At 53.7% G+C, this 23,665-nt stretch overlaps 1 protein-coding gene across 1 annotated transcript; it reads left to right on the top strand.

The window, feature by feature from the left end:
• The first annotated feature begins 1,304 nt into the window (after positions 1 to 1,304).
• On the top strand, positions 1,305 to 21,342 carry CEP152 (centrosomal protein 152). The gene is made up of 23 exons (XM_078592631.1): positions 1,305 to 1,484; positions 3,281 to 3,388; positions 3,601 to 3,810; positions 4,390 to 4,981; positions 5,349 to 5,498; positions 5,910 to 6,049; positions 6,468 to 6,668; positions 7,257 to 7,404; positions 7,549 to 7,640; positions 9,991 to 10,154; positions 10,776 to 10,971; positions 11,263 to 11,391; positions 11,578 to 11,708; positions 12,141 to 12,269; positions 12,668 to 12,788; positions 12,891 to 13,385; positions 13,923 to 14,151; positions 15,815 to 16,021; positions 16,379 to 16,460; positions 16,990 to 17,084; positions 17,682 to 17,865; positions 18,653 to 18,771; positions 19,627 to 21,342. The coding sequence occupies exons 2-23, from the start codon at positions 3,302 to 3,304 to the stop codon at positions 20,487 to 20,489; spliced, it is 4,764 nt and encodes a 1,587-aa protein (XP_078448757.1). The 5' UTR covers positions 1,305 to 1,484; positions 3,281 to 3,301; the 3' UTR covers positions 20,490 to 21,342.
• Positions 21,343 to 23,665: the final 2,323 nt, after the last annotated feature.

The raw sequence follows: 23,665 nt of genomic DNA, 5'->3' as shown, positions 1-23,665 counted from the left end.
TCATGATGTATCTGTGCCTCTGTATCTCTATACATCTCTGTGGGTTTCCTGTGTGGTCCATAGTTTGGGCTGCATGGCCACACTCGAACCCGGGATGAGAGGCTGATTTGGATGATTGAGGTGCGTATTCATTATTAAAGTAATGAATGGCTAATTAAAGTAACTCGTCACTCGTTAGGGATCGGACATCCGAATGAAAAACATCAATCAAACAGTCGATGTTTGTTATTAACACATCGATGTTTTGGGGATGTTCGATGCCTTTAAAAAAAACTTGACAAGAGCTAATCCAAATCTTCAAAAGAAATGCTGTTTAAGCAAATAGAATAGCGAACACTCAACACAGACTTATGATATATCGTAAAAATAATAATTATAAGACAGAAATAGATACATCCGTCGTAAAATGTAATGATTTATATTTTGTAAAATTTACAAAGCTGCTGTTGCGAGGTCAACACTCAACCCAGAGCAAACCCTACGTCTACGTCTCCCAGAAGAGAACTTTAAACCCTATCTACATATAAAGACGCCTGTCAACCAGGGTGCTTTTAATAACCTTTACAATTTGGCGTGAAAAATAATACAGCAAGAGGAGCAATCATCAATGTAACAATGTCATTGAAGGTATCAACATCGATTCCAACGCGTCTAAGAATCGGAATGAAAACATCGATGTTACCGATGTATCGTGACACAAACCTGTCCGATCTAAGAGCTTACTCTAAGAGTCTAAGGGCTTGCGTCTTTCTTTTGCCAGGGAAGCAGCTCCCATTTTACAACCATCCAACACCGAGCCACCACTGAATTCCCATGCCAGACCCTTGACAAAGGCGGCTCCGAGCAGTAACCGCGATCGGGTGCAGGGACATTGATCGATGCCAGAGGGAACGCGTCCATGTGGACGCATCTGGCGTCGAGCGAGACACTGGGCCACTGGGTGACCATCGGTCCACTCAGCGGCGCGCCGTCTCGCACCTGCACACGTGCGGGGCGGCTGTTGGCAGGTGACGGCCCCAGTTGGCGGCGTTGGGGAGGGGCGGGGGGGCCTGAGGACTCGGGGGGACTCGATCGGCCAGCGAGGAGGAGGAGGCGGCGTTGGTGCCGCTCGCAGCAGCAGCACGAAGCGCGCCTTCGCTTCCCGCCGCCGTTCGAGTGGGCGGGGAGGCGCGCTGCTCTGCGCGGTGACGTCACGCGAAACACTCAATTCGCCGTGCGTGGTGACGTCACGAGCTCCCGACGCGTCGCGCAAACGAGTTGGAAGCGGTGCGCGGTGACGTCACCCGGGCTCAGCCGTGCGCGGTGACGTCATCCGGGCTCAGCCGTGCGCGGTGACGTCACGAGGGGCTTCGAGTGGCGCCAAGGCGCGCGGTTTGGGGCGAGCGTCGCCCTCATGGAGGCCGCCGGAGCGCGATCGCAGCCGCAGCCGCCGACCGACTCACGAACGACACCAACAGAAAGTCCCCGAGCGCGCTGCCGCTGAGGTATTTGCAAGCGCGGCCGCCACCGTCTGCGGTCCTCCCCCCCCCCCCCCAACTTAGACCGGACAACAGTCGCAGGGTAACGTTTCGGAGAATGCCCCCTTTTCAGGAGAAGAATGCGTTATGTCCGTGTAACCCTGCTGGGTGTGTGCATGCCTTTGTTGTGTATGGACGCAACGTATCGTGTTGGTTTCATGCGGTGGTATAGTAGTGGTGGTGGTGGTATAGTGGTGGTGGTGGTGGTATAGTAGTGGTGGTGGTGGTATAGTAGTGGTGGTGGTGGTATAGTAGTTGGTGGTAGTGGTATAGTAGTTGGTGGTGGTGGTATAGTAGTGGCGGTGGTGGTATAGTAGTGGTGGTGGTGGTATAGTAGTTGGTGGTAGTGGTATAGTAGTTGGTGGTGGTGGTATAGTAGTGGTGGTGGTGGTATAGTAGTGGTGGTGGTGGTATAGTAGTGGCGGTGGTGGTATAGTAGTGGCGGTGGTGGTGGTATAGTAGTTGGTGGTGGTATAGTAGTTGGTGGTGGTGGTATAGTAGTTGGTGGTATAGTAGTGGTGGTGGTGGTGTAGTAGTGGTGGTGGTATAGTAGTTGGTGGTGGTATAGTGGTGGTGGTATAGTGGTGGTGGTGTAGTAGTGGTGGTGGTGTAGTAGTGGTGGTGGTGGTGTAGTAGTGGTGGTGGTGGTATAGTAGTTGGTGGTATAGTGGTGGTGGTGTAGTAGTGGTGGTGGTGGTATAGTAGTGGTGGTGGTATAGTAGTGGTGGTGGTGGTATAGTAGTTGGTGGTATAGTGGTGGTGGTATAGTAGTGGTGGTGGTGGTATAGTAGTTGGTGGTATAGTGGTGGTGTAGTAGTGGTGGTGGTGGTATAGTAGTGGTGGTGGTGGTGGTATAGTAGTGGTGGTGGTGGTATAGTAGTGGTGGTGGTGGGGTGTTTGGCCTCGAAGTGCACTTAGCTTGGCACAACCGCTGTGGCGAATGGCGGCTCTTGTGGCGCGCCGCTACGTACGAACCCTAAGCCCCGAGTTCGGTTCGCGCTCAAGGCCAACACCGGTGTTGATTATCTGAACCAGTACTGGGCCTCCCCTCGGTCGACTCGGCCTCAAATTAACATTTGGTGCCTTGTGTAAACATCGCCGCTGGGGAGGCAAAGGCGGCCGGGCGTGGTGTTGGCCACCCAAACCCCCAAGGTGCTCGCTAACAGCACTTCCCCCCCCCAACAGTCTGTCGAGGAAACAACGGGGAATCTTTGTCGTTGGTGTGTTTACAATCTGCTTTGTGTCTGTGCCGCACGCGTTCATGGTGCAGCAGGGGGTGAGGTTTGTGCGGGAGGGTGAACCACACTCGGTGTTGATGCAGTAGAATGTGGTTGAGTGTGGCTGGCTGCAGAAAATTCGCAGCTGTGGAGAGTGGGGGGGTGCAGCTGGGTGCAGCTTTTAGAACAATAACCAAACGGGCGTCCATATCGCGAGCATAACGAAACGTCTCGACACAGTTCTTTTTGAGCCCCCCAATGGCAGCTTGTCCAAGGTGAACACAGCAATGTAATGTGTTACATTTGGAAAAATGAACGTGTTCTGTATGGTTGACTTGTGTTTTGTGTGCAACGGTGGGGGTGTCCGTTTAGCAGCAAGGTGAAGATCCTGAGTGGTTGGGTGCGGTGGAGTGTAGGACCAGCACAGCTTTGTGCAGCAGTTGTGTGGTGGGTTCAGAAGTGGGAGCAAGCAGCAGGTGAGACGCCTTCATTGTCCCGTCTCCAAGGTATTAATCTTGTGCGGTGAATCCTTTGTGTTTCCTGCAGGTGGGGTTTTGCTGCTGAGAGATGTCGGCTGACTTTGATCTCGGAACCCTGCAAATCCCCGACGAAGAGCAGGAGAGCGAACAGGACGCGCGCGAGCGGGAGCAGGAGGTGCGTGCAACACGAGCTCCACACCGAGCCAACCTCACCACTCCATCACCACACCTGGCACCAGGCACACCATCACCACACATCACTGGGCACATCACACTACGCCTTTACTAAGCTGGACCACACACTATGCCTTTGCCTGTTGACCATGGTTGACACCACACCACGTGTGTATTTGCGTGATCGCCTATTGTGTCACTGTCCATCTCTAGCTGCGGCAGTTGCTCTCGACAGCGCTTCCCGATGACCTTTTGGAGGACAGCCGAGATGTCTCGTCGTCGGAGCTGAGTGATGAGAGCGAGGATGACCGGGCGTCGTCGCACCGCGGACACGGGGCCCACGCGGCGCACGGGCCCCCGCACACCTATGGTGACCAAGGCGGCACAGGACAGGGCGCCCTGGGCCAGGCTGGGTACACGCAGGTGAGGACGCCGCCGTCACTGGGAAAAGAGCAACTGCTGCCTCGGTATCAATGAGCAACGCCTCTCTTTTCATTGTGATCATTATGAACATGTCCTAAGCAATGCTGGGCAGACTTGTGCTCTTTTATAATTTCAATTATAACAGTGATTATCAGAAATTATAATTGCAATGTGATTTTAATTTATTGCGAATGCACAATTGTAATGTTATTGATCCCAGGTCTACCTCTGGTTGAATGCCTTCCCATGCTGTTGGGTGGCCTTCCCATGACGGGTGTTATTTGAACATACTTCACCATGTACTGACTAGTGCTGGTTTTTAGAAGTGAGCACATTTTCACTTAGCTTTTGCCTGTCAGATGAGCGGTGTGAATGCCCCTATCCAGTTTTATTCCTTGGTACTCAAGGCTCTCAAACGACGTTGGCACAATTAAGACAGTGCTCCTGAACTGCTTGTTTATGTTTCTCAACATATACCAGGACAAGGAATAACATGTTAGAATACTGTAAGATTACGAATCTATTTTTGCTTTGGCTAATGCCAGCTATCTTAACATCCTTCTTGGTGTGTTTCCCTAGTTTAATGGCCACTATGCTGCCAACACATCCAACAATGACTACAGTTACATCTCAAACGGATACGACTACAAGTCTGGCGATGGCTCCCTCTCTCACCACGGCGACGCCTGGCTCGATGGCGATGGCAATGCCAACAAGAGCGACGTCCTCGCAGACGAGAGCTACCTGGGGTTTGCTCGTGCCGACGGGACACCCTTCGAGGAAAACTACCCAACCGGCGATGGTGCGGATGCTGGAGGAGGCTACGGGCAGCCGGCGGCATACCGGGACATGCAGCACAGCGCCGCCCTGTTGAACGGGCATGGCAACGGGCACAGCAACGGACACGTCAACGGACACGTCAACGGGCACGTCAACGGACACGGCATTGACAGCGCGGCTTACCACAGCCACCGCCAAGTGAATGGGGACACCGCCGGTGGCGGGAGCCCGGTGGTGGCCGGGGGTTTGAGCGACGGGGACGTGTACCGCGTGACGTACCGCCAGGGCTCTGGCGGCCACAGGCTGGTGCCGCCCTCCCCGCAGCAGGCGGAGTCGGCTGCTGCTCAAGATTTCAACGCCATGCAGCAGGACTTTCTGAATTCTGCTGCTGGTGAGAGATGGGCATTGAGAGCAATGGCTTTGTGTCAGATGTCTGTTGGTGGTTCTTATATTACAAATAAGTTCATCCTTCTTAGCACAGCAGCTAACCATATTTTGTTCGTGTTTCACTGATATCACATACTTTACATGTAACCATTTGTGGCTTGAAAGCCGATTCTTATGCTCACTGAATGTGCATTATGTCACGAATTATGTGTAAATGATATTTCTGGTGTATTTGAATTAATGAAACAACAAACGGTAAAACAAACCTACAACAGCCATGATCTATCTGCTGTTGAATGAAGGCCTCCCCACATAGTAATCACACTTCTTGATCTTGTGTACACGTGTGTGTACGTGTGTGCATGAGACAGGTGGGCAAGCGATGCAACTGACTCAGCTGCAGATCCTGTATCAGGCCCGGGGCCGGGAGGTGAGCGAGCTGTCACACCAGCTGCTCACTCTGCAGGAGGAGAGCGCACGCGACCTCCGCATCCTCAGCCACCAGCTGGCGCTCGTCACCGGTGGGGACTATTGCTTACACTGCCAATTGTTGCATACATACATACATACTTGCTCTTTCAGCATCGTGCTGTGTCATGGTCAGAGCGCTTTTCTGTTCAAACGAGTGGTGGACAATGCTCAATTCCACTAGCAGCATTGAGCAAAGACACATTCCCATCTAGACCTTATGCAGCCATCTCTACCAAGTATTGATTGGGCCTGCTTCATCCCGTTTAAAAAGTGTCACTCAACAACAGTCCAAACTATTTCATTCTTCGAGCTAGACTTGACCAAAATAGTGAAAAGCTACCCAATGTGCGGGACACTTGCTAAGGGTCTGCTTGTTGTTTGACTCGTTTATTTCAGATTACCACTATAGTTAGCTACTTATGATTTAATAAATTATACGGTGGTGCATTGCTTCCATGTAGGAGAGAAGGAGGGCCTGATGGTGAGTCTGCAGGAGTGCCAGCGGCTGGTGCAGGCTGGCAGGGAGAAGGAGAGCATGCAGGAAGGGAATCTGCAGGCCCAGGATGCCCACATCAAGGCCCTGACCTCGGGCAAAGACCAGGTGACCAGCGATGGGATGGCAAGCGGTGGGGAGTTGCGGGGTTAGGAGCAGTGGTCGACGGGCATAGCAGGGTCACACACTGGAAAATGTACTTGAGACGGCCTCACCTGCTCCCTCTTTGGCGTGCACATTGTAACCGCGCGTACTGAACTTAAAATCCAGATGTCGCCGGTTCGATCTCCCAGTGTGGTGGTTCATACAATGGCCAAGTTTCTTAAATCCCCTTGGCTGTGTTCCCCAGTGGTATAAATGACTTCACCGCAGTTGATCGGGAAGTCGTGTATGGTGGGGTAATGTGTGGGTACTCCTACCTCTTCTAAGGTGCCTGTCCAACGTGGGGGAGTAGACCAAGTATCCAATGGATGGAGGAGCGCTCGAGCTTAAATTCAGGGCTGCACCTATACCTGACACCCAACAGGTGGTGCGCAAGCTGCAGGTGGCTGAGGCATCGATGGAGAGCTTGCAGCAGCAGCTGGAAGAGCTTGGTCGCTCGGAGTCGTTGACGCGAGCCCGGGAGAGCCACGAGAGCGCGCTCGCCGCCCTGAAGCAGAAGCACGCGCAGGAGGTGCTCGCGCTGCAGCAGCATCTCGACCAGCAGAGGAGCGTCATTCAGCAGCAGGTGCTTTCCTAGGACACAGTCTGCACGATTTGCAGAGGCCTATTTCTCTCGTACGGTCTACAGCTGCCTTGCTGCATGGCAGAACTTTTCTCGTCTTTCCTCACATAGCGCTTCCTTTAGAATTAATCTCTGCTTACAATCTTATGTAAACTGACTCATTTATAGAAGCTTGTGTCACCTCACACTTGATAGCCTCATTTAAAAGTTATTTATTGCTGGGAAATTGCTTTATTATAGGACTAAGGCCTATACATTTAAATTTTGATACGTTTATTTAAAGGTCAGAAACAGGTCTGCTTTGGCTATTCCGCACCTCTCGACCGTGAACACAAAACAGCTTCACACGTTGATTTCCATTCTTGCCCATCAATGTAAGCTCTTTGCTCCCAGAATATAGAGAATGTTAGCTTTGTGATTGCATAGGTTTTCGTGGTTGTGTTGTATAGCTGTCCGTCGGATTTTCGCGGTTGCACCGTGTGCTGTTCGGCACGACGTGCGATATTTCGCTCAACGTGCTGATAGCTTCTTCTGGACATTTTTTGCACGGTCAAGGTGAATGTACCTTGACGATGGCAACCTTGTGTCCAGGAGGAGGCGGTGCAGCGGCTGGAGGGGAGAGCGAGGCAGGCGGAGAGGGAGGCGGAGGAGGGCCGATTGGAGCGTGCTGAGTTGGTTAACCGCTTGACCCGCAGCCTGGAGGAGAGCCAGAAGCAGTGTCGCGACCTCCTGCAGTCAGGCGAGTGAAGGATTTTCCGACTTCCGAAAGGTGTTGGGGGGGAATGTGGCATAAAATTGGTTCCGCTAATCTTATCGTCGTCGAGTACCTATGGTGCCGAGCGGCGAGGTTTGATGACCTTACGTCCGGCGTGTGTGCGAGCAGGCTCAGTGCAGGAGATGGGGCAGCTTCAGATCCAGCTGCAGCAGGCGCTGTCTGCGCGGACCATAAGCGACCGTATAAACCGTGCTGTGCAGGTAGTTCTCGCCTGCACTTTGTGCTCGTAGACATGCGCACGTGCACAAGCACGCGCTAGACATGCACACTCGCACACATGCATACATCTACACACACGACAATACATATGCTCACAACCAAACATAACAACAACTGCCATTTGCCACTAAGTGGCGGTGATGTCACCACGACGTTTGTGCCAGGCTATGTGCACGTTGAGGCTACGTGAAGTGTCGAATGCCCGCTGGCAGGAGGTCACGGGGCAGACCCAGGTGCCACGGGTCGACGGACTGAGATGACTGGCTGATGCAACAACCTGTGCCCCTTACTGTGCCAACTTGCTGTGCTTTAGCCACCCGGCGCTCCGCTCATTGTTGTGAGCGTCGCTCCTCTGCCCTCCGTTGTTGTTGGAGGACGACTGTCTCCAACTGCCCAGTAGCGTCCTTCACGATCCTCCTCCACAGAGGCCGATCTTGACACCGCTGGTACCAGTCATCGGCAAGTCCTCTCAGCTCCACATCCTCTTGTACCACATCACTCCATCTCTTTTCTAGCCCGTGCCGCGCCTGTTTAGCCCCCTCTATCCGGCCAAACCAAAGCTGTTTAGGCATGCGGTGACTGGGCATGCGGGCTACATGACCAAGCCAACGCAGCCTTGCCTGCCGGAGGAGCTCACCGATGGGACTTGGTCCAGATCTTTCAAGGATTTGTGAGCTCCTCACACAATCCAGTTTGGTTAAACCCAGGATGGATCGTAGGCAGGCCAGCCTAAATGTTTATAACCGGCCAAGATGTTCCATTAGGGGGGGTCCACGTTTCACAAGCGTAGAGAAGGGAGGGAATGACTGTGGCCGAGAAAACCTGAAGCTTCGTGCGGAGTGACAGACCAGGTAGCTTCCACACACAGCGTTACACAACCGATGAAAAGATAATGCCGCTCGACTGATTTGGAGCGAGACCTCTGCTGTCAAACCAGAGCAGGTCATGAGCATACTTCCCAGGTATGGAAAACTCTCCACTCTCTCCACAACTGCCCAATTGGGAGTTGTGGGGGTGGAGTGTCCGATGATACAAAATACCCAGGCAGGTGCTTAGTTTGGTGGGGCTGATGATAAGACCCCACCTTAGTGTCAAGCTCCAGGTTCAGCAGCAACGCACTCCAACTCCTCCTCTGAGTGAGCAGCAATTGCCAGGTCGTCGGCATACATAACGTGGTTGAGCAATAGGGAGCCATCCCTTGACCGCACCCGGGCATCGATCAGCCTCCCATTGTATCTGTACCAAATGGAAATTCCTCCAGTACAGCCATCGAAGTGCTTCACGAACTACATGGTCGAAAAATATGTTAAATAATGTGGGAGCCAGAGGTCATCCCTGTCGCACCCCAAGGTGAACAGGGAATGGCTCCGACTCCCGGCCACGTAGTTTTACCCGGGCCCGCTCACCATCATGAAGGTCCTTCATGATCGTGAGCAGAGGGTCATGGACTCTGAAAGCACGACGAATAACCCAGAGCCCAGGCCTACTGATGGTATCATAGGCCTTGACCAGGTCAATAAAGCAGAGATGTAGGTTTTGTTGGAATTTCCTACACCTCTGCTGTAGCAGACGGACAGAAAAATATGGCATCTGTGCAGGACCGCCCTTTCCTGAACCGCAAACATAAACACGTATACACAAACGCAACAACAGCCGCATTTGACCATTATGGGGGGTTGTCGTCACCACAACACTTGTGCCAGGCTAGGTGCACTTTCTGGTAGGAGGTCATGGGGCAGACCTAGCTCTTATGGGTTAACTGACTCAGATGACTAACACATGACGCACACAAACACACCAGCTGTGGCTGAATTGGAGGGAGCCAAGAGCTTTTGTGCCTTTACCTTTTGTTCTGCTTGCTCCTCCCCTCACCCTAAATGGGCCACGGTGAACTGTGCAGGGCTGTTTGCAGTTTGGCACTTACTCAAAGGGCTGCTGTGTCTGGGGATATTTTGTTGTGTGAGTCATGAATGAAGGCAGAACTGGGCCGGTTTACTCGGGCCGCAGGACTGTGATGCTTGACTTGAATTAGCACATCCAGTTTGCTTAGTAATACGCATCGTAATGTGGCAGACGATCACAATAAGCAGCTTTACTGCACGGTCTTCTTGCTCACGCGAGAGCTGGGGGGTGCTCATCTCCACTGGCAGTTGCATCACGAGACCGTGAGAGATGGCGACGGCTTGGGGAAGCCTGCATACAGCAGTGGATATAGGCCATGGCTGATGAAGAAGATGTGTTTCCTACAACCTCTTTTTTTAGGTGTAAGCAGTCCTCGGGCTGTGACGGGTGGATTTTAACCCTCGACCCTCGCTCCGTGTTTACTCCCAGGACGAGGTCGCGGAACTGAAGGAGCACCTCAATATGTACGAGAGCGCCGCCAAGTTTGGGGTCCGTGTGGGCGGCCAGAACGGTGGTGCAGAATTCGCTCTCTCTGAGTCCTACCTGGAGCTGGGCATCAAAAACGCAGTGATGAAACCACCCCGGGTCCACAGGTTACTGCTTCGCACATGCACACCACTCTTTGATGCTCCCGCAGGGATGGTTGGATGGTTTGGTCAGTTCCATTTTTTTAGTGAGTATTTTACGTGTGGACGGAAATCAAACGAACTGGGTAAAACACATTCAAGCAATGGCAAGGTCTGCACAGAACCCATTTGCCATACTGAGTTATCTCCTTGTTATTGTACATCTCCACACTCTGGTTCTTTCGGTAAAGTCACGTAGGTATAAAATAAAATAAATCACGATGTTTCGATCGCAACACAAGCGGTCGTCCTCAGGCGGAAAAAATATAATCCAGCAGTGGAACTGCTGATCCGCTAACGCTTACCCCAAAAGTCCTGGGCCATAGGCGTGGTACTACCACGCCCAGCTATTGGCATCTCCAGCCGACATGGGCTTTACCTATGTCGCCTCGGCATAAAATTAGTACCTGATATTGCCGTATGGTCAGCGTTACCAATGGAGATACAAAAGTGTCTGGCATTGAAAAGAGATGAATATTGGATAGATATTGTTATGGCCATTTAAAAGCCACATTGTTTAAGTTTATTGCATCTCCGTGCGTGATCTCACGCTGTGTCTTGGTGTTGGTGGCCCTCGCCGCTGAGCAGTTCGGAGGCTGGGGAGGAGCCCCTGGAGCGTCTGGTGAGCGGGCTGAAGGCGGAGCTGGAGCGATCGCTGCAGGGAAACCAGTCCAAGCGGCAGCAGCTGGAGCGCCAGCGCTCCGAGCTCGGGGAGGCGCAGCTGCAGCTGCAGCAGGCTGAGGCCAGGGCACAGCAGGCCGAGGCTTGTGCCAAGGATGCTCAGGTGAGTGTAGGAATAGGTGTACGGAGCGGTAGTGTAGTGGTTAGCACACTATGCTGTGAACCCGGCAACCCGATTTAGATTTTCACACATGACCAATAACGTTGGCGAATATTTAAACCGGTTCTTGGCCTCCCCTGCGTCGGCTCAACCTCCATTAAGTACCTAGTGTAATGTGTAAACATCTGCCATGGGGAGACAAAGGTGGCCAGGCATAGTGTTGGTCTTCACGTGTACTTGCTAACTACACTACCGATGGCTATATGGGGGGGATCTTTGTTTTTGTGGGTACAGGTGCGCTGCAGTGCACTGGAGAGAGAGCTGCAGGCCAGCGCACGCGTGCCGCATGCTGCTCACGCTGCATCTGCAAAGGAGCTGGAGGCACTAAAGCAGCAGAATGCAACACTGAAGCGGGAGACAGAGGTGTGCGCACACGTGCACATGTGTATATAAGCGTGTGTGTACATGCGTTTAAGAGCCCATTGCAATCACACGTCACTTCTTGCATAAATACGGTACGGACCACCACAAGATAGTAAATCGATTATTAAAATATTTACAACATGTTTTACATACCGATCCTATAATGTGTATGAATATGATGTCCAGGAGCTGGGTGTCCGGGTGTCCGAGCTGGTGAGCGGTGAGGAGCGGCTCATGGAGGCCAACCAGGAGCTCCGTGAGCAGATCAAGCAGATGGTTGCCGACTTTGACGCAGACAAGCGCGAAGCCTTGGAGAGGTGCGGTGCCCACGTGCGCCACGTTATAAAATCACAGCGCTGTCGGTGCGGGAGCCGCTTTTAGCCTATTGTGGAGCGGCGGCGAAGTGACGCGGTGGTGAGCGCACTGCACTGTCAACCCGGCGGACCTGAGTTTGATTTCTGGTGATGGGCTGATTTTATCCCAACCAGATATTAACTTATACCTTTGGGTGGTGAGGGGAAAACTCTGCCACAGTCGGAGTATAAATGCTCTGTTTTCTGGGTGCCACAAGGAGAGGAAACGCATGGAGTAGAGAACAGCCACGGTTGACTAAAGAAAAGTAATTGGGCTTGGACAGGACACATTTTCCATCGCAGCCAATTGTGAGCATCCGCGACGAGCTCCGTGCTTCCTCAATTCATCCCCAACGAGGTCTTGCGCATCCGCCCTTCCCCGCCGTGCTGCTCCAGGTGCGAGCGCACGTACGAGCAGTACCACGAGGACGGCAAGGCCGGGCTACGGGAGGAGCTCGGGCAGAAATTCCAGGAGGAGCAGGAGGAGCTGGTGCGGCACTACGAGGAGCAGCTGCAGTCGTTCCGGTGAGAAGCTTTTCTGCCGGCGCTTGAAAGCTGGTTCCGTTTCGGCTTGGCGCAGCTCAATTTGCGTTGCGTCTCCCACCGGTCGCGTGGCGCTTTTCAAGATTGTCCTTGGCCCACCCGCACCGATCCTGGTGGCTGCCCTGTGTACGTCCTCTCTACCAAGTGGGAATTTAATCCAAATCTGGCGGTGTTTGGTCAGGAAGTAGTTAAATGCAAGTTTTGTTTGTCCTATTAAAGCAGTGGTTCAACAAAACATGGCACATCATTACCCATCTTCTGGTGGCTCATCCATGTTACTAGCTTGAGCCAGTCTAGTTCCGCCTCCCCCTCCCATAAAACACCTGTGGGGATGATGTGTAACAGCGTTCCTGACACATTCCCACGTGCGCTGCGATCAGAGCCAAGCTGGAGGGGCTGGTCCAGGAGACGGACGGCGTGAAGGAGTGCTACATCACCATGTGCCGTGAGCGCGAGGCGCTGGAGGAGGCTGTGAGGCAGCACGAACGCCGCCAACAGCAGGTAGGTTCCCTCGCCATCACCCAAACCCTCCTGGCCGGGTCGGCGTGCAGCGCAGATCGGCCCCCGCTGAGGCTTCAGTTGTGCGGTTCTGCGGTTGTGCAGGCAGTGGAGGCTGCGCTGCAGAGCGCGAAGAAGGAATGGAGGGCGGCGTTGCCGGGGTCTGCGCGGCCCGGTCGGGTCCAAACGGCCCATCGGCACTCGCAGACCGAGCCGCAGTCTGACGCGGCAGCACCGGTGACGCAGGCGGTGGACCCTGAGAAGGAGGCGGGCGTCAGCGTGGCGTGCCAGGCCGGCACAGAGAGAGCGGATGCTGCTTGTCAAAGCGAAGGGGAGAGGGCGGAACATTCTAGCCAGACGGAACAGGAGAGGTCGGAGCAATACAGCCAGACGGAACAGGAGGGAAAGGAAAACTCCTGCCAGACGGAAGAGAAGGAGGACAGCAGAGTGGATGCCGGGAGCCAAACTGAAGAACCGCACCAGGCTGCAGGAGAGGAGCACTTGCTTCCCGACGGCCGTGGGAAGGCAAAGGAACCCCAGTCCGGCGCCAGCAGAAGCTGTGAGATGACAACACCAGCGCAGCATACGTCCAGCACGAAGGTACACATCGTGGGTTCAGCGTTCACTAACATCGTGCTCTTTAGCTTTAGTGCAGTTCCAGTATAAAGGTGATTGCTGAAATGTCGATATCTGTTGCCTTAATGGTTGCAATTAGTTATTTGCATTGTGTTTGTGGAGTGGCGCACCGTTACTAGGGGAGACACTGGGGGGGGCTGTTCCCCTCCCGATTACAATCTGTTAAGCGAACTCACACCTCCAGCTTGGGTCTCCAACCGCACCCCCAGTATTTAGTACGACAGCAATTTGCTGTCGTACAAAATACTGCTGCTGCCAACAACCAAAATTAACTTTGGGGCACACATTCAGCATGGGAATGGGGTGTGAATGGATGCGCTGTAGGCATGAATGGAAAATTTGATGATGATCGTATTGGAAATAACGATGCGGTTAGGGTTACTGATTGGCAGCCGCAGTGAGCAGCAATACACTGTTACGGCTGGATGAGGGCCACGCTCCTGATTGTTGGCCGCTGGCTCGACTCGTTGGCTCGACTCGTGGGCTCGTGTTACCTCGCAGGACGGGAGGTGGCCAGCGCAAGGCACGGGGCGCGAGGACGGCGGCGCCGGGGCGGCGAGCCCGAGCGAGCGCGCGCGCTGGGAGCGCGAGGCTGATGCGAGGCTGCGCGCGGCGCTGGCCGAGGCTCGGGCGCGCTGGGGCCAGGACAAGCAGCAGGAGCTGACGCGCGCGCTGGCGCAGTGCGAGCACGACCACCGTGCCCTGCTGCGGCAGCACCAGTCTGTGCTCGGTGCGCTCCGCTCGCCGCAGTCGCCACTCGCTTCGCACGTCGTTCATGCAAACCATCCTATTAGGAAGTCGAGATTGAAAACTCATTTCTTTAAGGCTACTTTTTGTGTTTAGCTTGTCGTCCTTACCCTGCACCTCCGATTAGCGCGGTTGACTACGTATGGTGCGAAAGAGGTTCAACATACATACTTAGAACCAAAGAGTGTACATACTAACAGACATTTAAACACGTTTACCAGTGTAGAAATGCTGGTGTACGCCGTTATGTCATGCCGGCATTGCTCACTACACCAAACAGGTGTGTACTGCCACTTTTCATAACGGTTCTTATTCCTACGCTGCAATGTTGCTGCACAGGGTAAATGGCAAGGAACATGGCATGACGCAAACAGGTAGTTAGCACTTCATGAATGTAGCTCCTTTTGTGACCTATAGGTGGTGTAGCTGCGCATGCTAAAACTATTTAAAATTGAGCAATCGCACCCAGACCTCCTGAGCCGCGCTTTATGGGAAGGTGCTTGTGTTTTGTGTGTGTCTATAGCTACTCGTAAGGTAAAGAGGTCATCGCACCCAAAGCTGTTAATGCTCCCACACCTCTTCGCTTCCTTGTGACAGATCCCGCAGATATTGCGCAATCACACACTCTGCTCCAGATGTTTTATCGAAGCCCCCAGGGCACCTTGGCTCAGTGAGCGGTCCCTCATTCTCCTCTGCTGCGCCCATTTTCTGGGGAATCCCTCAGCCTCCCATGCTATCGGCTCCCTGCCCCTGTTCAAGTCCAGGCTCAAGACCTTTCCTCTTCTCTGCCTGTGGCTGCGTCTCTCTGTCAACAAAACTACGATACTACTTTTTTATGTTAGCAGGTAAAGTCCACTGAGCTATTAGCTCTTTCTTAGAAGTGACCCGGTCACACGTGATAGCTCATTGAATTGGCTTATATCATATGCTGGAATTGATAGGTGCAGCCAAATAATCTAAATGCATGTTTATAAACGTGGAGGGTAAAACTGGAGGTCGCGGAAAAAAATCCACATGACCACGGGGAGAGAACACATGAACTCCAAATACAGAGGCATCAGGATCGGGATCGAACCCACGACTTACTGCGTACCAGGCGAGGGAGATAACATGCCCACTGTTGCTGTACAGCATCGGGAGATGCGGTCACGTTCCGATGCTTTGTTAATCCACTTTACATTGTCATTAACATCAGACATAGATCTGCTGTTTAACTGTTCTACTATCTCACTTAAACTGTTCCCCTTGGTATTTGCATTCTCAGTAAGCTGCCCCCATCCGTTGCAGCCTCCTCTTACGATTACATCTATTATAACAACGCCTCCTATCTGTGTACTCATAGTGTACATGTGTTTGTGTGCCTGTGACCAAATCACTCGGATTGTGCCCGATCTCGAGCCTGAATAAGTACTTGCATGAGCGTCCAACAGACCCACACAGGTAGCCAGAGAAGGGCAGGAATGTGTGGTTGGGCCACAGAGTGCAGTGCAGCAAAATCCATTGTTGTAATGCACTTATATGCTCCCGCATCAATGCGTCCCACCCACGCAAACCCACAGTGACCATCGTGTTTTAGCACGGTCAAGGAAGTCCTTGATCCAGCCACGGATTGACAATATGCCGTATGCGTGTGCGCATGTATACAGGGAGGCTGGAGGAGAAGGTGAAGGCACTTGAGAGAGAAAAGGGGGAACTGCAGAACCACCTGGAGAGGGAGAAGAGCGAATGGCAGGGCAAGCTGGAGCGAGAGAAGGGCGAGCTGCAGGCCAAGCTGGAGCGAGTGTGCAGGGAGCTGCAGAACGCCGACCGCCACTACCGCCTGCAGTTCAAGCAGCTCAAGATGCGCTGGCAAGGTACGGGCGGCGCGGTGACACGGGTCACACGAGGGGTGACCCGCTCTCCATGCGACACACTTACAGAGAACGTTTGGGCCTCTGCTCGGCAAAACGTGTTGAAATAAAAGCTCAAGAGAAAATGGGTGTTCAAGTGTAGTGAGTTGATGGCCTGTGTCCAGTCACCAATCACTGCACAAAGAGCCATCGCAGAAAGCTTGATTCTATACGTAATTTGGACAAATTCCAGCTCAGAGTAAATAATATTGTTTTGCATGTCGTGATGACCATTACACCGCGCGTGCCAGTGTAAATTTGCACTTACATGGTGTGTCCGTGCTCGTTGGTGTCTGCTTGTTTGTGCGTGCCAATGCTCAGCGGAGCAAGAAGCAGCTGTGCACACCTTGCGCACTGAGAACCATCAGCTGAGGGAGAAGCTGCAAGAAGAGGCGTCGAAGGGGTGAGGGCGATGCTCATTATTTACTCCTCCGACTACATCCGCCTGGCCATCCACAATTGCCCAACGGTAGACACTCATTGAGTGAGCCTCGTGTGGCGCAGTGGTAAGTGACTCGTCCCTGACTTGTGGACGTCCCGACTCTTGCTCAGGACTGTAGACACAAGATGAGCACCGCTCTAGAATCACTTGAACAGGATGGTGCAGTGATTTGGCGTATTTGCTTGACTTCGTTGCTGTACGCAACTATCTGGCTGAACCACCTCAATGTCAAACGATAGTTGTTGCTCTGCAGCAATAGCTTCGTGTTTGCTTTTGTTATTTTGGTGACCCAGGCCACTCTTGCAAATTAGTCTTCAACCTGGTCTCTTGACTTCTCACCTGGTTGAACAAAACCAACTCAAACTTAGACATCAGAGTTGGTGTGAGTGGTGACCGGATTGATGTGGGGCGGTGGTGAGCGAGCGCGCGCGCGTCAACGAGTCGAAGTTCCTGACGTCTGTACTGCGCGGTCCGCGTGCCGGTTGCGCAGGGCCGCGGGGGAAGGCCCAGGCATGCACGACCCGTGTCGTGAGGTCATCCAGCGGCTGCACGACCACTACCTGGGTTCACTGGAGCAGCTGCGCTGTAAGTGTCGATGAGCACACACACACGCGCGCGCACTTACGTACATGTGAACACACCGAAGCAAAGTGGGTGCGACTCCCATCAGCCTGGAAAATGTTAAAAAGCAAACGAAGTCAAAGCTAATTTGGGTGTAAAGACAAACATGGGAAATAAAAACTGCCGAACCGTTTTGTAAATTTATTAAAATCAATGGAGTGGCATCGCCTAACACGGCGCGGGTAATGACACGTGAGAACCCGCAGCCTGAAAGTTAGCGCCTGGGTTATTTTTACGACTGCTTTCAGATAACGTTTATTTTGTACTCGTGCACCTTAAGCGGCCGTGTTTGTTTTCTTGCCGTGTACATTTTTTAGTCGTGCTCACAGCTTGGACGTCGTGTTGTCGTGTCTGCGCTGTGAGGGCGTGTTGTCGTGTCTGCTCTGTGACAGCGTGTTGTCGTGTCTGCTCTGTGACAGCGTGTTGTGTCTGTGCTGTGACAGCGTGTTGTCGTGTCTGTGCTGTGAGGGCGTGTTGTCGTGTCTGCGCTGTGACAGCGCGTTGTCGTGTCTGCGCTGTGATGTTGAAACTCGCCGTTGTGTGGCCATTGTCGGCGGGCAGGCAGCGTACTGCAGCACGCGCGGGACGGCCGGGACCGCGCCGCACGTCTCGTGCGCACCGAGGTGCGGCGGGAGCGAGCGCGCCTGGTGCGAGCGCTGCACGACGGCTGCCCCGACGGCGCGGCGGTGGCGGCGGCGCTGGCAGCGGCGACGGAGCGCCTGTGGGACGGGCGCGAGAGCCGCGGGTAGGACGCGCACGCGGGCGTCGTCCACGACGCTTCGCAATTCTTACCGGCGTTGTCCCCGCTCACATTGGGTCTGCCTTCCTGTTCTTCTGTCGACACGCGCTCGCATGCTGGGCTATCGTGTCAACGTCCACTCGACAGTCCTTCAAATGCCGGTTCATCGCTTAGAATCGCTCCTTTCTCGGTCTCCCTCTCGAGTTTCCGGCGCTTCCATGTCCATCACCTTCCTGAGGCATTGACCACTGGTTGGTGGCGGTGACCATGTAGAGTCTGCGAGACGCACGTGAATACGTGCGTCTCTACACCCCCGCTCGTACACACACCCATGCGCTAACGCGCACACACACAAACATCACGCTAAATATGTTTGAATCGCTTAAAATAAACCCGCTGGTTCGTCACATTCACTTTCATAAACGTCTTCTGCCCATGGTCACGCTCAGGCTTATGGTCCCACTGGCCCAGAAGATTGATGGGTCCAGGCACTCGGGTGCTTGGCGTTTCATTCGTCACGTCGCTGCTCTCCTGCTCGAGCGACCGATGTGGACCTTCACATTTCTTGCGGTGTCGTTCTGTGCACCTCTTTCTGTGCTGAAATTCATCAAATTCACCGCACGAGTGATTTTGAAAAATAGACTAGGAACTGGATGAAATATTAAGCAGGTCACGGGCACACTTTCGTCCGTGACGGTATTAACTACGTCGCCTGGGGAAGTGGGTGAGGGGGGGTGGCGGCCGTGACGGCTGACAGTTAGAAATGTTTGTTCCCCGCTGCGGTTTCCTGCAGGCAGAGCTGCAGCTCTTCCGGCGGAACGAGCGGCGCTGCTGCTGATGCTGCTGCGGCCACCGCAGCGTGGGGCGTTGCCCCACCTCGACCTGCCGACGTCGCCCGCACACAGAGCGCGGGTACACGCTGCTCTCAAGGCAGATGGTTCAGTTAAATTGTCACTTATATTGCGGCCACGTGATGAAGTGTTATTCACAGCAAACGTCTCAAAGCGCTAATCCAGACATGCACACGCGCGTGTGTGCGCGATATGCACAAATGCAGACGCGAGTGATTTGAAAAGCAATAAACCAATACACTAATTGTGAAACTAACAGAAACGTGATCAGCCGATAATATGAAAATATATAAAAATATAATAAATGAGGAAGACAATGGTCTGAAATTATTATCAAAGGATAGGTAGCAAACCTGGACAGCAAGGCTTGGTTACATCGTTGTTTTAAAGGCCGGCAGGACATTGTCCCTTCCCATCATGTGCGCTGTCGAATGTACTCCCTCGTGTGGAGATAATGATATGCAGGCAGCCATGCGTGGTAGTACACCCCTGGGGGGGGGCAGGGTGGGTGGACCACCAGATCAGTATTGTTTGTGACACCCAACCTGCAGGGCAGCACACCAAGTAGGTTGCTGATGTGGGAGTCTTGTCCACACTCTCTGGCTTCCTCCCCCATGCTCGTTACCTCAATAAAGAGTTTAAAACTTTCCAAGTCGGACCATCCTTTAAATAATATATGTGAATTATGAAAACTCTGGCTTATTAGTGGACGATTGTTATATTCATGCTGTTATATATGAATCTCGTGTTTTCCATTGTTAAAGTGAAGAGACTGGCCCCCAACCACGGGAATGTGGGATCTCCACCGTTGGCCAAGGCCCATCAGCAAAGATGAGAACCTGTCCATTATCAGTGTATGTGTCGAAGCGCGTTGACTTCCTGTTAGTGAAGTGCTGTCTCCATGTTCCGTATGCAGAGAGGGAAAACTCGAGCCAACAAGCAAAGGCCAATTCGCCGGTGCTGGGTGCCACTGGCGGCGGTGGGTGGGAGGACCGGACAGGAGACTTCAACCGAGGTGGAGCGCGCGGGGACGAGAGGAGCGCTTGGAGCGGCGTCGAGGCCCGGGGCCCACAGCCAGGGCATGGGCAATACCGGCAGCGTGGCGGCGGAGGTGGCGGAGGTGACGACGTTGACTCGTGGCTCAGACAGCGGTCGCTGCACGGCCTCGACCTGCCACTCAACATGGGGCAGGGGAGTGGGGAGCTGCCCTCGCCATCGCTTCTCCCTGATAAGCCCACACCACGCGGAGCGGCCGGCTTTCCTACAAGGCTACTAAACAATCATGGCGCCGCGAGCAAACCTAACGGCCTCGGTGCCGTCAAGGCGGTGTGGTTTTACTCGTCCGACAGTTTTCGAGGTCCAAGCGAAGGAGATTTTCCCAGTAAAAGGGAAGCGCCGGTTGGCCCCGTGCTCTCGCCGCGCCTCCTCCGAGATGCCGCGCCGTCGGAGCGAGCGCCCGGCACAAGCGCCCGGTGTCGGCTCGGGTCCCCGGCTCCGGCCGGCGCCTCCCCGCACTCCCAGCGTCGCCCGCGTGTCGCGACGGCGCCGCGCTCCTCCTCCTGCGACCCAGGCAGGGCGCGATCGCCAGGCTCACGCGAGACGCCCGTGCGGGACGGGGCGCCGGCGTCGCGGGCGCCGGCGTCGCGGGCGCCGGGGCCGAAGGTCGCAGGGAACCGCGGGGCGCGCGGCGCCGCCGCCACGGACTCGTCGTCGGCGACGACGTCGGACTCGGGCGGCGGCTCGCGGCCCTCGAGCGACGGCATGCGGCCCGAGCAGTGACGAGCGCCGCGCTTGCAGCCGGGCGCTGCGGCACGCGGGCGTAACGCCGTCGAGGGGATGTCCACATCGATGGCTGTCAGAGAGGCAGCGTGTAACAGACCGCCCGTGGACTGCCCATGGACTGTCACTGATGCCAGTGCCCTTATTGTTAACGCCATTACTCTGGTAGTTAACAGCGTCAGCTCTGGTCCCCTGGTCGTGAACATCGGTATTAACTTTATGGATGTTGTTCACGTTTGTGCCATAATCGTTCAATTTGTTCCTTTAGTTTTTAACGCAGGTGGTATAACCATACATTTTGGAGCCGTAATATCGATGCCATAACTTTAACGTGAGCATAATTGAAAACATAACATTTTACCTTGGTGTTATGGTCTGGCCGAGGTCGGGTTTATGCGAAAGTTCGACCTCGGGCTAGAATTTGTGCTGCAAATGCAGGCCACGTTGCGGTCGTTGGTATTGGCGGTGTGCTGTGGTTGACTGCCATATAGCGCTGTTGATGGCCGTGTCGGTCCCTCCAGGAGTGAGTGGTGCTGTGCATTGTATTCACTGCATGCTATTTTGTTCACCCCTGCCAAGGTTACACGTCTAAATGTGAAGTACGCGGAGTGCTCGGTTCCACATGAGCACAGGGGGGTGTCTGGGATGAATTTTAAACTCCCAGAGTTGGTGTGTGTGTGACTGTAGCCCTGTGTGCTTTGTCACTTGTGTTTTTTACAGCGTGTTTTGCGGTGGTTTTTGTGGGATAATTTATCGAAGATGTCATTAAAATCACTCAGTACTGTACATGTAAATTCATATATATTTTTTAATAATATATTTCAAATTAAACTTTGTACGTTTAACCGTGCAACACGTTTCTTTTTCAATAGTATTCAGCCAACGTGTGAAACAAGTTAATGTCTGAATGCACTTGCACAGCAGCGTGCATCGAGGAAGCGTGCTGCTGGATGAAAATGCAGCCGAGTTGTGTCCCGATGTCCTGAGAGCTTTAAACTTGGGAAACCTAAAGATCCGCTCGAGTTGCCGCTGTTTCAAGGACGAAGCGTGCTGGAGCTGAGCCTGGGTGGTAGGGAGGAAGAGATCGCTGTTGGCGAGCACGACCCAGACCTCTTGCCGTTGAGCAGCAGTTACAAAGTATTTCACGATATCTGCCGCAAAAGCATCGAACGCGCTGGAGATGACCTTGCGGAGCGCAGAACTTTTTCCAAAGCGGGTGAATGTGCACGATCGTTAAAAACACCAACGCAGCTTTCGGTTGGCGGAGTACCAAAATATATTTGCATACTGTGCGAGACGCGGATTGTTTATGGTGTCCAGGTCGCCCAGGCTCAACAAACACACGGGAGCCAAAACACACACGCACACGTGTGTGTGTGCCTGCGTGCGTGTGTGTGTGTGCGTGCGTGCGTGAGGTGTTGGGAAGGTGCTGGGAAGAGCTCCGTGCTGCGTCACGGCAGCTGAAGGCCACGTCGGTGTGTCTAGCGGCGTGCCCTCGCGCCCCCCCCTCCGCCACAGTCACGGACTCGTGGTTACCTCACACCCATCCTCGTTTAGTCCTCTCGGCTAAATACGAATAGAGCTGCCGTAACGATGGGCCATTGCCCGACATGCCTCCATATATATTTCTCCGTTTAGTGCGGTGTTATTTATGAATGTGTTCGGTTTTTGTTTAATCCGCCTCGTGGTTCAGCAGTGGAGCGAATGGCTAGTATGTATGTTGCTGTTGAACTTCTTTCGCAACGTACGTAGGCGCAACCGTGTTAATTGGAGAGTCTGAAGTGTCCGTGTTTAATGTCTCTGGGGGGTGGATTGAGCCCATCATCCCTCCAGAGCTGATCAAACGAGACCGAGAGGAAGGAGAAGAATGACGATGCGAGACGATGTGCAACAAGGGAGGACGTGCGGACAGATGTAGAGAGCAGCGGAAGACAGACCACTGACGACGACGAGGAGGAGGTGCTCGTGGGATGCTGCCGCGCTTAGTTGGGTAGAACCACAATCGCGATGTTGCCCATCCCGTCCGAGAAACGCGCCACGTTGGTGATAGCCTTGCACTGAAAGAACGGCACTGCCAAAAGTACTCGATTATAATGTTTAATGTCTAAGCCCAAATATCACGTTTGTAAGGAACTGCAAAATGAATTACATATTCGTAAAATGAATAACATTCAAGAGTGGCCGTGCATCAGAGGTGGCCTGCGCTTGATTAAGACACGCCACCATATCTGGTGAAATCGAGGGCACCGGAGACTCGCACTGCCTTGTCCGAGGTCGTCACAGGGTCACGTGGAGAATCGCTCGTGGCGAGAGATCTCAAACCTCGGTGGCTCTTGGCTCTGTAAATGTTTGGGATCCAGTTGATATGAAGTGATGCGCTTCACTGCACTGATAATCGCCAGCTGTTTGTACATCTCTGCATCCTTATCTTGTTGGACGGTGGAGTCGGTTTACTGCCAAATTGGGGGGCGGTGTTCGGTGGGGGAGGAGATGGATGAGACGAGGACGCGGTGTTGTCTGGGCGCCGTGTGTACGGGTGGTGGGCAGTGGACTTCACCTCTTTATTGCACTTGGCCGCTGCACCTGGCATCGTGTTGACCCACGGCAAAGTCCACGTGAGCCCCACCACGGGTTACAAGTTCACCCCCCCCCCCCCGTGTGGCCACCATCGCCGTGGTGGAGCAGGCGCCGAGGCTCAGCCCGTTGCAGCAAAACGGTTGCAGGCGACCACATGCAGTCCGAGAGCTCGCAGGCCAGGCACGCGCTCCGCAACACGAGAGCTTTTTAATGAGAGCGACGAGGCGAGAACCCAGCGACTGGGTCGATTAATGCTCGTTCGAGAATAGTGGCCGGCTTTGTTGTGCTCGAGGCTTGGCGTTAGGGTTCGGGGCGTGCTTGTTTTTAGCCTGAAGTTTTAAATAAACAACATTGTGGCAGGCTTTGTCAAGCGCAGGGGGAAGAGCTTCGTGTTTTGCCTCGGCTTATATTAAATATCAGGGGTTGCACTTGGGGATAAATCGTTCCGATGTGTCGGTACAACGACTGCTTGAGTATCTTGTGTACGTACAAGCTGTCCTAATGAGCCAGCTAGTTTCGCCATGTCACGGGCCAGGGGGCCACTGGTCCAGCCTGATGCGGTGGTGCAAGGCCATGGGCATGGAGATAACAACGGCTCG

Source organism: Lampetra planeri, chromosome 3 (assembly GCF_965212315.1).
Source record: "Lampetra planeri chromosome 3, kcLamPlan1.2.h2, whole genome shotgun sequence".
Lineage (NCBI taxonomy): Eukaryota > Metazoa > Chordata > Hyperoartia > Petromyzontiformes > Petromyzontidae > Lampetra > Lampetra planeri.
This window is presented reverse-complemented; position numbering and strand designations above follow the sequence as displayed.